Consider the following 12,743-nt stretch of genomic DNA (forward strand, 5'->3'; position numbering starts at 1 on the left):
CTTAAAATAAATAAATAAATAAATAAATAAATAAATAATAGCAGCCTAATGTTAATGAGTTTATTTTTTCTGTTTTGTTTAACAAACATAATTGGAACGATCATAATCCTATAAATTATCGTATCATTATGATAGCTTGCACACGTTTACAGTGTAATATCTAGGGTGCTGTAGAACATTTTCTGTTTTATGCTATCTATCTATCTATCTATCTATCTATCTATCTATCTATCTATCTATCTATCTATCTACAGAAATGCATTGCAGACATTGTTTTATTGCAAACAATTATCACTTTTAATATTGTAATTCTTTGTAAGCTTTATTTTGAATATTTACATACTGGCCAGAATTTTACAGCTGATCTTCTCATCTAACAACCAAGACTTTCCTGTTCAGATTTGAGTTTTTTCTAACAAGTTCTTTAGCTGCCCGAAAACTTTGTAATTAAATTGCCACAATTGTTCAATTTATCACATTGTTACAATTTAATCTCAAGATACCAATGCCATTGGTATCTTATTGAGGGCACACAGGGACCCTGACTCTCCATCGTCATCAAACAAGGCTGCAATCCTGAAGGTGCAATGGCGTCCCTTCTCCCACAGAGTGCAGTGTGCCATTTCATTTCAAAGAAGGCACATGAGTCAGATCAGTTTTCCCTCAGTGTGTTCATGAGCAGAGCTGCAGGTCATTTCAAGAAGACTGAGAGTGTTCAGTTCCTTCTGTCGTTGTCAGTACAGCTAACGCTCATGGACTGTAAACAAGCATTATATTGATGCAAACACTGCACTTGGATGTTTCCTCACACTGGTATAATCCGAATAGAAAATTCTTTCTTTGCATCCCTTAAGTTGGACTCGTCTGGATTTGGTGAGTTTCTGTCCGACAAACTGGCTTGATGTCCTCCATACTGCCACACCAACCCAGTCCCTATTGCAGGAGCATGGTCAGAGCATGAACTCACACTCTGATAGGATGACTGAGGAGGTCTGACGTATTGAGGTGGCTGATTGGATGCACACTCTTGGTTTCTGGGTAATAGAGGCTGGTCATAATCACAGCCAGGGAGTGCAGACTGCAGTGGAGAAGGGCCACATGTGCAGGCAGGTCTAAAAGTGTACTGTTGATGATATCTGTGGAAGAAAATAAAGATTTGTGTCTTTTAATTCTTGCCTTATATTACGTCTTTAATTTTTCCCCTTTGAAAATGTGGCCCACCTGCTGGCCTGTGTGTCATCACAGAGGGCTGGGATACTGTTGTCCCACAGTGAAAACAGCTTCTCCTGAGTATTGTTGTTGTTGTTGTTCCTGCCTTTATGGCTGTGTCGTGACCTGCTGTCCTCCTGCGGCTCCTCCCACTGCCACATTTCTGGATTACTATTAAAAACAAAATCCATTTAAACAAGATACAACAAGTTACTCAGTAGCTCTATGTATGCACAATATAAAGGTACCACTTATTTTTTATTTTACATACACAGTTCACTCCATTTAAGATGATAATGTTCAGTGCAAATAAGAATTATTCACTCCCTTGGATGTTTTACCCTTTAATTGATTTTATAAATCAATCATGGTCAATAAAAGTTTGCTTTAAAAACCAAAAACCTTTCTTTAATGTCAAAGTAAAAACAGATTTCTACAAAGTAATGTTAATTCAGTAAAATTATTTAATGTAAAATATGTGACTGCATAAACATTCACCTATTGCTGCAACCACAGCACTGAGTCAGTGTGGATAGGTCTCATTCAGGCTTGCACTGCAATTTTACTCCATTCTTTGCAAAACTCCCCAACTCTGCCAGCTTTTACAAGTGCAGCCACAAATGCTCTACTGCAGTGGTTCCCAAACTTTTCACAGCCCGTACCCCTTCAGACATTTGACCTCCAGCCATGTACCCCTTACTCTCATGCGCTTATAGCCGCCAGAAAAAGAAATGTGTCTCGAAGCCTGCCGCCACCCCCACCTCCAACATTTAGCATGCATAACATACAAATAAAATCTCTTAAAGTTAATTATTTTCTCACAAAATAGATTTATTTACCAGTATTTTCAGTGAGCAACACCAGTTCACTTCTGAAAAAAGAAATTTACATTTCTAGAACATATTCAGTTATGAACTTGAATGTTATGTTAACTGTATGTTACTATAAAATTCTTTGACAATTCAGGACAGATTTCCTTATCCAAGATCAATCAGAAAGAAAAATCACGTTTTTATTTTTAATATTATTTTTCGTGTACCCCCCTATGTCACTTTGCGTACCCCAGTTTGGGAATCACTGCTCTACTGGATTGAGGTCTGGGCTTTGACTCAGCCACTCCAGAACTTTCCTCTTGTTGTTTATAAATGATTTCTGTGTAGCTTCTGCTGTATGCTTTAGGTCATTGTATTGCTGGAAAATAAATCCTCTCTCAAGCCTTAGTTCTCCTGCAGACTGAATAAGGTTGTCCTCCGGGATTTTCATATGTTTTGCTGCAGTTATTTTACCCTCTACCTGCACAAGCCTGCAGGAACAGCTGCAAAGAAGCATCCCCACAGCATGATGCTGCCGGCCACCATCACCGTACAGTGTTTGGTGTCTGCCAAACATAGCGTCTTGTCTGATGACCAAAAAGCACCATTTTGGTCTCATCAGACCAAATAATTTTCTCTAGTTTGACCTTGCCTTTTGGCGAACTCTAGACAAGATTTAATGAGTTTTCTTCAACATGACAGTCTCTCATAAAGCTTTGACTGACAGGGGAATGAGGGCAACAACAGAACCACTTCCTGGCAATGGTTTCAAACTCTGTCGATGATACACAAAGAGCAGAAACGAGCTGAGATATGCAGCCAAGCACCAGCAGAGTCGAGAGGGGACTAGACTAGGAGAAAAAAGCTGCTAGTACACAATGCTGGATTTAACATGCTTAAATTCAGCAGCAACGTGCAAATGTATTGGGAGGGAGAAATGCTTTCATTGACAAGAGCTTAAAGACACACATGAGACCTTTTGGTGTGCTGAATACAAACATCACCATAGTTTGTTTACTTGAAAACTTCACAAGTATAACTTTAAATAAAAGACATTAGTCTTTTTGAATTATCCAAGCACTGATTTACCCATTTGCATTTGACTCACTTTTCCTGCTCTTTCTTTTTCTCCTCTTCAGTGCAGTCGAGCAAACAGCTGGTGATGAAGGCCATTGACATGAGGAGGATAATGACTGAGCTCACAATGGATGCAAGGACAGCCACACGGAAACCGTGGACCTCAAAAGGAGACAGAGCTGCAGTATCAGAGAAGAGAAAAAGGCATTAGACTAAATTTCCATGTTACATGTTTAATGTTACAAACAACTATCTTCTTTGCACTGCAGAAATGAACCATAACAATCAAGCATCATACAAAACAAGGCCCTCTTGCTGACGCTTTGAGGATAAAACCTGCCAAACAGACTGGTAATAAGTTTATCATTACTTTATAACCAGAACAGATTGTAAACATTTCACTTTTTTGTAACTAGGTTCATTTCCAGCTCATTATAACAAGTGCAAGAAAATGAATTCTGAAGACTCTCTTTCTATCATGATGATAGACCCTTTAACATGATTAAAATCCAGATGTTACTTTTTCCATTTACTCACCAAAAGGATGACTAACTGAGCAAATTTAAGATTAATCCTCTCCTCTTGTATTAGTATTGATATTCTCAAGGTAAATACCTGTATGCAGTATGACCCCCAAATTAATAGGGCATTTGGCAAAGAAATAATTATAATAGAAAATATACATATAAGTTTTAAGAGGGTCTTCACTCCAAGGTCTGTGCTTAGGCCCTTATTGTTTTGAGCAAAAAAATCCTAAAATAATTTCATTGCATGCAGCCTCAGCCTCGGTGTCCATCACATATTGTTTAATGTAAATTCTGGTATGTACAGTAATGAGCTGACAGATAGCTTGGGAGATATTCTGCTGTCACTGCAAAAACTCCTAGTAAAAGCATCAAAATCAATCTGCACACACCATACACCTCTGGTTATTAAATGGATAGACAGCTATATGTAATACTCAATAGGGTCATTTTCTTAAGCTAACTTTTAAGTGAGGTCTTACTTACGTTTACAGTAGGTCTCGCCCACCCACTGGGTGCTGTTTGGGCCCAGTACACATATCAGCTCCCCTCCTATCAATTTGTGTTTGGCTGGGCACTGCAGGGAAATGACCGTGCCAACATTAGTACCATTTCCCTGGATGATCTTTTGGGTGCCCAGAGCTGGTAAGGGCATAGGTGTGCACTGACCTAAAAGAAAAAAATGGGCTTATAAGGTCTAATGTGTGACATTTGAAACATTGGTAAAGCACATATCAAACATATCCTAACCTGTTGTTTCATTGAGGTATGATAATCTGAAATACAACACTTCCTTGAGTTTCTTTATGCGTCTCTACCCCCCTCCCCCCACACACACACACACAAACACCATCTCTGTCAGACAAAAACTAACATAGCTAAGCTTGCTACATAGTTAAAGTTACCACATAAGCCAGTGTAGCTTAGTTAACTTTAGCAACTTGAGCATTATCAAACATAGCTAAAGGTAACATAGCTACAGTATATAAGTTACGTAAATAACATAGCTACACGTATGCAGCTAACATTAGCTTTGTTACTGTATCCATGAGTTTGAGAGCTTTAGCTACTTACTAACCTCGCTTACGCAGCTAATGGAGCTATGGAGTAGATAACATAGTAATGTAACTTATGTACCTAACGTTAGCTTCATTAGTATATCCATGAGCTGCATGAGCTTTTGCTTTAGTTATGTAGTGCTGTTATCTACCTAGCTTTAGCAGCTAACAGGGCTACAGAGAGGATAATATAGCTATGTAGCTAATTTAACTAGCATTAGCTCTATTAGTGTATCCATGAGCTTTGTGAACTTTGGATTTAGCTACGTAGCTCTGTTATTTACCTAGCTTATGCAGCTTTCAAAGTTACAGAGTAGAAAACATAGCTGAGTGTGTATCTTATATTACAGTTTTTCTCAGTCGCTTTGGTTCATTTCTTAGATCAGAATTGAAATTCTCAGAACTACTTGTTCAATCTTCACATCATTGTGTCACTTGTGCACATCAAAAAAGCAGTTTCTCATTTCTTTGAACAAGTTGCAAATGCTTTGGTACATTCATGCAAATGATTATGTAAAATTCTCTGCTGTTTCCTACAATATCAGTTGCTTATGTCATGTTGATCAAAACGTATTAAAATGGGTCTCTGTTGAATAGTCTTACCCCTCACAACATTTAGGCATTAGTTCATCACATAAGTCTTTACATGCAAAATGGTTGAACATGTTGTCATAATATGTCAAGCATATTTCTATACATTTCCATTAGACTTTTTTTCCTAAATCTGTCCTGAATTGGTAAATTGCTCCCAGGTGAATCTTGACTTTCTCTAACGAAGGGAAATGTGTGAAGCATTAGATCAACCAATGATCAAAGAATATGACTGAGGAGAATTTGATGATTGAGGAATTTTCTCAGCGTAGAGATGGAAAGTATATGATCGCCAGCCACATACACAGATGACCTTTTTGGCTGCCATGAATGCAGCGTGTGGTGACATCACAGCAGATACCTGCAGAGGCTGGATAAGACACTAAATTATTCTTTCCATGCTGCATCACAATAGAAAATAATCGTTGTGATGTGGATGAGAATTTGAGGCCCAACATACAGGAACATCAGGAGGTGTAGGAAGACTGCACTGTAATTCCTACAGCACTGCATGTACAGTTTTCCCTAAGAAGACTGTCGTATGTTCACATTTTTACTTTTGTTTTTTGTTGTTTTTTTCTTTGTGCTATGTAGTGCTGTCTTTTTCTTTCTGTATCACAGTGACATGGTCTGTCAACAAATTACAGTACAAACAGTAAAAGCGTAAATGTGAATCTCATCCAGTATCGTGCAATCAATCTCCCATATATACTAAGGTGTAACTTACAATTTACAATAATTGTCATCAAAACTTTAGCCATAGTTTACATCAGAACATCCCTCCAGAGTATACTATTATATTGACAACATGACTAAGCAATCTGACCGTCTTACCCGTACATAATGACACAGAGACTTGTCATTCTGATGGCACTGACAAGTTCATTGACACAGATATTTACTTTTGAGAGATGAACTAAGGATTTTGAGCAAGAGACTGCAGGTAATCCATGGTGTTTTGCTGTTTGTACGAATTGTTTTGAGAAATGCACTTACTGTAAAATGCAAATGCTGAGGATGATTAGAGAAATGTACCAAAGCGACTGAGAAAAACTGTAACATTGTTAGTATAGCCATGAGCAGTGTGCGCTTTAGCTTTAACTACTCTGTTAACTACTCTGTTATCTACCTAGGTTATGCAGCTAATGGAGCTACAGAGTAGATAACATGGCTGTGTAACTTAAGTAGCTGAGTTTAGCTTCATTATTATATACATGAGCTGTGTGAACTTTAGCTGTAGTTACATAGCTCTGTTATCTACCTCAAACAGCTTATAGTTCTATGGAGTAGCTAACATAGTGGCGTAACTTATACGTTAACTTTGCTAGTATATCCATGAGCTTTGTGAGCTATAACTTTAGCTAGGTAGCTCTGTTATCTACGTAGGTTACCCAGCTTACAGAGCTATGGAGCAGATAACATAGCTGATGTTAGCTTTGTTAATATCCATGAGCTTTGTGAGCTATAGCTTTAGCTTACACAGCTATCGGAGCAAAGCTATGGAAGCCATGTTAGAGTGTTTTCATGATGGATGAGGTTTTGCCCTGTAAGCAGACTGTTTCCTTGGCTTCATTAAACGTTTCAAATGAGGTTTTGCAGGTCAGGTTTTTAACTTTTGGTATCCTAGCCCTTATCCTAACCTAACTTTAAATTCAGTCCGATTTTATTTTGAAAGTTTTGCGTGTATTTCCGTTGTGATAGACGTTGTTTCACACACTAATGATATGCAAGAGCTGTCATCTGACATCTACAGTCTGCAGCCACATAAATGTAACTCATCTGGTCTGAGAGACAGAAGCTGAAGACTAACATCTACTGGACATCAGCTCAACATAGCCTCCTGTATTGTATGTGTAATGTGAGGGTTCAATATATGGTGAAGGGATCACTCTAAGTATGAAGAACAGCAGGATGGAGTCGGATAACTTTCTCAGCATCAGTTTTTAATGGCAACCACTTTCCCTCTGCTCCACAACAACTTCCCACTTCCTGGTTGCTTGTCACATGTCATGCAGTTGACAAATCAGAGATCAGAAGGGCTAAACTCTAAGTAAACATGATGGGCACTCCAGTGGCAGATTCAACATACCCTAGTAACTTGTTAGATGCTACAGAAAATATTTTAACATGTAAACCTTGGAATGACAACTTTGTAATGTGAAATATGTAGATAGTTCACTGTGTAGTTGTTAACTTATTTTTTCTGGTGTTGTTTAACTTTAACTCAAAGCATATATAAGTTCAGTTACATGGATTTACTTCACTGTTAAAGTTTACATATGCTTTAACACAGAGGCTGTACCTGACATTTTGAACTTGGTTGAGTTTGTCTGAAATATCTTTTCATGGAGATGATCAGACAATCAGAATAACATGAGCCCAGCAAAAACTCAGTGCAGGATGGAGGAGTCACTATCAGGTCTGAGCTCCTGTAGGGCTGCATAACTCCGCGTGACAAAAACATGGCCCCCTTCAAAAGCCCTGATACAACAAATTCTTGCAGTATCAAAGCAGGATATGTGATAAATCATCAAACAAAAGGCCTGCTGGAAACACACAGGCCATCTGGAGCCATGCTAAACAACTGCTTATCATACAGCATGGCACACAGCTCCGCGTATTAGAGGAGGAGACGCATTCTGTCAGCCAGGGGTCTGTCAGTATGAACCTAAAACGTCAGAGTTCATCATGACACAAGCTACTGGAATGCAAATAAACACGATGACATCAAATCAGGGATTTCCTACGGGACAGATAATGAGATCAGGCCAGGGGAGTGTAAGAAGTAGCTTGTTTTGGTTCTTATTTTCACTAAAACAACATGTGACAAGAAGAAGAGAGATTCTACAATATTCTTCTTTGAAGGAAAACACCCAAGAATGTGAGATGGGCTTTGCACTTCAAGTAAAACGTGGTGCATTTCTATCATCACAGGTGGCGTCATGTTACACCAAAAGTTTGACAGAGACAGAGTGATGTTTAGTGATTTCTCTTGTTTTTCCAGTGTTGCTTGTTCAAATGTTTCAATGATACAAGGCGAGGCACCGTTATATTATCTCCAAGAGGCATTTTAAATCACATTATTCAATTTTATGTAACTCAAGGACGCACCTCACCGCTGATGAGAAAAGAGCATCACTTTTATGTAACGTGTCTGTTTCTGGCTCTTTCAGCGTCACAGTTTGACGCCCAGCTGTGCTCTGGCGCGGGGACTTTCAGATGTAAAAACTGATCACCGTTGCTTCCCCTTTTCACTTCCTCTTTTTGTCTTCTCTTAAAATTAACAAAAAAGATTCAGTAGTTAGATGTGCATTTCGCCTGCAACTTTCAAAACCCCAGATGGCACATAGCATGATGTATTTTTTATTAATGCGATGTAAATGTCCCAGACATTCACAGACACCCTTCCTGTGCATTACTTTGTACACTTCGGCTATTAAACCGGCAGGAATTGTTTGGAGGCTGCACAAGAGTGCTAAAAAATCGGCTCAGTGTTTCAGACGCACAACTTGTCTCACCTTCTGATAGAAATTTACGTCAATTCCGTGATATACGTGCCTCTGAGCTTAAAAATAGAGCTGTGTTGTGAATAAGTGCCCAAACAAGTCCACGTCCCACACACATCCCACGCGTTAAGATCGAGGATGAAATGGATACCTTTTTAGCACGGTCCTACCTGAGCTACTCCGGTCACGCCCGTCATCTTTGTTAAAATTAGTCCTTGACACATCTGTTATTGAGGCAGTTGCCGCTGACATGCCGTTGATGGACAGTAAATCCCTCTTTTATGTGCTATGGTTGTGCGTAAAGACTGCGCAACGGTGCTCCTCTGTGCCCGGTACTAAATAAACACGTTGGGATTCCGTGAAGTGGAATCCTGCGAGAGCCTCTACACATTCGCCTCTCTACCTCCCCTAGAGCAGCTTTTCATCTACAGAAATCCTCCCACACTGCTTCCTTTACTGCATCATCGACTTCCTCGGTTTGGACAGCACGCTGTAGTGGCTCGTGCGCGAGACGAGGATGAGCCCCCGAGGGGTCGGACAGAGATAAAGTGATCGGGCGAGACCTTGTCGACCAAAGCAGAAATGACTTTGTGGATTACAACAGGTCAGGTCAAGTTGCATACCACAGCTGTGCTCAGTGAGAGAGACGAGGAAACAACAGCAGCAACAACACGTTTATGTGGCAGGATGGCACAATGCTGCTCTCTTGGAGGATGGGAATTCTGTAAAACACATAGTCAGTGATGTTACACTCATGTTGACTGAAGAAGACAGAAGTCAGCAGCTGATGTTTGCACATAAATCTGGTTAGAGTGGTTCAAAAAGTGAGTTCCTTATCAAAGAGGATGGGATTATGAAGACATATGCCCTGTATGTGAGGGGAAAGGCCAAAGGATGTTTATTTAAATCATACAGATGGTATAGGAAAGGAGTCTGATGTAATATCAGAGTCTCTTACTGAAGTTGTTTTGATGTTTTCTGATACAGGCTGCAACTAATTGCAGTGAGTGGATGTATGGAAACTTTATCTTCACAGTTTCTCAGGTCTCTTCGCTTCTGACTATACTTTCACTTCCCTGTGTCTTGCTGTGTCAAAGGCTGGTGGTGAAGGAGTTGACTGTTGATGTGATTCATGTAATGAAGGGGACATGTAGGTAAACAAGGGGACATGTAATGAAAAAAATCAGTTTTTATGGACATGTATGTGTGTATACAGAGTATCCTTTGACCCCCAAAATGTAGAATAAGCCCACACAGTCCTTTGTCGAGCCACACCCAGAATGCCCCTGCTCTTGATTACAATGTCACAGCAGTTTGTCATCATTCAGGGATGACTTGCAGACGTGTTTAAGTAGCAACTGGTCCAAACTTTACAATGTGTGCCAGATTACAAATAGAAGAAGAAGAAACTTGAGGTTAAAAATAATAGGCAAATCTTGAATAAAACAATGCTTAATGAAGAGCAGCTATTTAACACATCGACACAATACGTGGCACATCAGCTCCAGACCTCAAACAGGTTGCTAGGTTTTGGTGGGAAAGCAAATCCCCTGTCACGCTGGGCTGCCGTGCCGAGTCAAACCAAGAAAAGCAGAGTTGCTCAGTGTAATAGTAAAGCCCCAGCTGCTTGGAGCTGGTTGATAGCTGCTTGGAGCTGGTTGATACAGGGTCGAAAAGCTCCTCTGGTGGTTGATCCATATTATATTTTGACCAAATCTGGCACAAATGATTCATTTGGACCAAAAGGAACTGTGTCACAAAATAGAAAACATCTATACATGTTTCTGACTGTTTCAGAGGATAACTTAAACTTCAGTTTTATTGACCTGTTTGCAGTCTTGTTTAAACACGTCTAGGATGCCTATCCCGGCATACCCAAAGTAAACTGAAAGGTAACATTCCAAAGTCTCTACCCAGACTGCCAGACTTACTGTAGCTGCAACTGGTATTAAGTAATAAAACAAAAAGTTTATTTTCCTGACTGAACATTTTCCTGAAACAGAGGCCTGCAGGTGACAAGAAAACTCAACTGGGCCAAAGCACAAAACCTAGTTCAGATTCAAAGTAGATAACAGAACATTAGCATTAAAAGGGAAGGTGCAGGTTTTTCTAAACTCTACCATTTGGAGTCTCCAAAAAGGACCCTCGGTAACCAAGGTCACATACTTCAATAAAAGGCTGCTACTCCTAAATGCTTCAACGGAAGTAACCATAAAAAAGGAGGAACCAAAAAGATAGATGTTTAATAGGTGCAAATGACTTCATATTTGTCCACTGATTTTTTTATTTTATTTTTTTCTGAAATGAGCCATTAAGGAGCAGTGGTGGACATAATGTCCACCGCTGTAGCTGCAGTGAAACACTGCAGTGGCTTAACCAAAGGGTGCTGAAAGGGACAATAAAGCATGCATTAAATGCAATTTTGCTAAACTTATGCACAAATGATGGGCCATAACTGCATCTATTAATGTGTTAATGCTGACAGCCCTATTGTATAGTTAATTACTATATCTAAAATCAAACTGCAGCCACATGTGTCAAAGTGAATAATGCTAAGCTGATTTTTAAAAAACATTTTCTGCTGCAGACAAGTGATACGTTTACCGTAAGCCTTTTGGTTAAATAGAACACTTAAAATTATAGAAGACAAAATCAGAAAAGTGGTCAGAAGTACTGCTTTGTCCAAAGGGGGCACCAAAAACAACACAAACTTAAAATTCCTTACAGGAGCGTTAAAGTTGGAGAAAATTCACCAAACACTAAAATCATGCAAAGTCAACACGTTAATGATCTGTAGTTTCTGCTTTTGTTTGTAACTCTCATCTGAAAGCATCACTTCCCTTTTCAAGCAGTATGTCTGTCCATGTCATTGAGAATTCTCGGCATGCATGAGACTGTTTCTGCTGTGGGTGATAACTGTCTCCACAGGCTCAGTCCTGTTCACCTGAACAAACCTCAGATAGTCTGGGAGCTTGTGTTCAGGCAGCATTTTGCCTCATCATTCATGAATACATTAGTATAGTTTATGAAAAGTGGATGGTCTCCAGAGTTCAGGACTACATAAGTGCTCTACAGGAAGGTTAACTGGTGTCCACTCTGGATGGACGTTTTGAAGCATCTTGTCAAGTTGTGGCAAAAATCCAAAAACAAAAGGCAGGACCCAAATCCAGAATGAACTAAAAATTATTTAATCCAAACAAAAGAAGGCAACCCCCCCCAAAAAGACTTAAGTCCAAACAGAAGGAAAAACTAAACTAAGGAACCACAAGGGGAAAAATCTACTAAACAAAACTTACTTTAACAAAGTCCAACAAAATAAAAAAAAACACTGGAGGTACGAGGAGTAACACGAGGAGTAAGACTGAGGTTCACACTGGGAAGACGTGATGATCTGACAAAGGACAGGGAGAAACACAGAACTTAAATACACAAGGAGTGGTTGCACAAGGAGAGACAGGTGTGACTAACGAGACTCAGGTGAAACTAGCGAGGGTAATCACAGTGGAGGGAAACTGAGGCAGGAAGAAAAACACACAAGGGAAGGCAACTACAAAATAAAACAGGAAAATTCACAAAACACAAGAACACTGGACCAGGAAGAGATACAAAACATAAGAGACACAAAAAGGGGAGCAAGGAAACAAATACAAACACAGGGAGTTAAACTAAACATGAAACTCAGGGGACAAGGAACAAATGCCAACACACGGGAAGAAAAACTAACTCACAAAATACCAATTAAAACTAGAAACATGAAATACACAGAAAAACCACAGGAAAACACTGAAAAACTTAGGAACATAATAAATCAAAACCTGGATGATGACACATCTTCATCCTTCCACTGTATCTTAAAGGTGAGGATTGCAAGCTTTTATAATGTTTAAAGTTTTAGGTCCAGTTCACACTGTGAATGTAATGATTTTGACTTTAAATTTTTCTGATAAATGGAGGAATTTCAGGTAT

General features: G+C 39.4%; 1 protein-coding gene across 3 annotated transcripts; it reads right to left on the minus strand.

The window, feature by feature from the left end:
* Window positions 1–71: 71 nt before the first annotated feature.
* On the minus strand, window positions 72–9,301 carry LOC121517122. Of its 3 annotated transcripts, none has more exons than XM_041798655.1 (5): window positions 8,948–9,301; window positions 4,109–4,291; window positions 3,130–3,277; window positions 1,222–1,380; window positions 72–1,136 (listed from the first exon to the last, which is right to left on the minus strand). In XM_041798655.1, the coding sequence occupies exons 1-5, from the start codon at window positions 9,027–9,029 to the stop codon at window positions 806–808; spliced, it is 903 nt and encodes a 300-aa protein (XP_041654589.1). In that variant the 5' UTR covers window positions 9,030–9,301; the 3' UTR covers window positions 72–805. The 3 variants fall into 3 exon arrangements, with proteins under 3 accessions (XP_041654589.1, XP_041654590.1, XP_041654591.1); XM_041798656.1 differs by having other exon boundaries at window positions 8,929–9,301; XM_041798657.1 differs by lacking the exon at window positions 8,948–9,301 and adding an exon at window positions 8,790–8,892.
* Window positions 9,302–12,743: the final 3,442 nt, after the last annotated feature.

This window comes from Cheilinus undulatus, linkage group 11 (genome assembly GCF_018320785.1).
Source record: "Cheilinus undulatus linkage group 11, ASM1832078v1, whole genome shotgun sequence".
Lineage (NCBI taxonomy): Eukaryota > Metazoa > Chordata > Actinopteri > Labriformes > Labridae > Cheilinus > Cheilinus undulatus.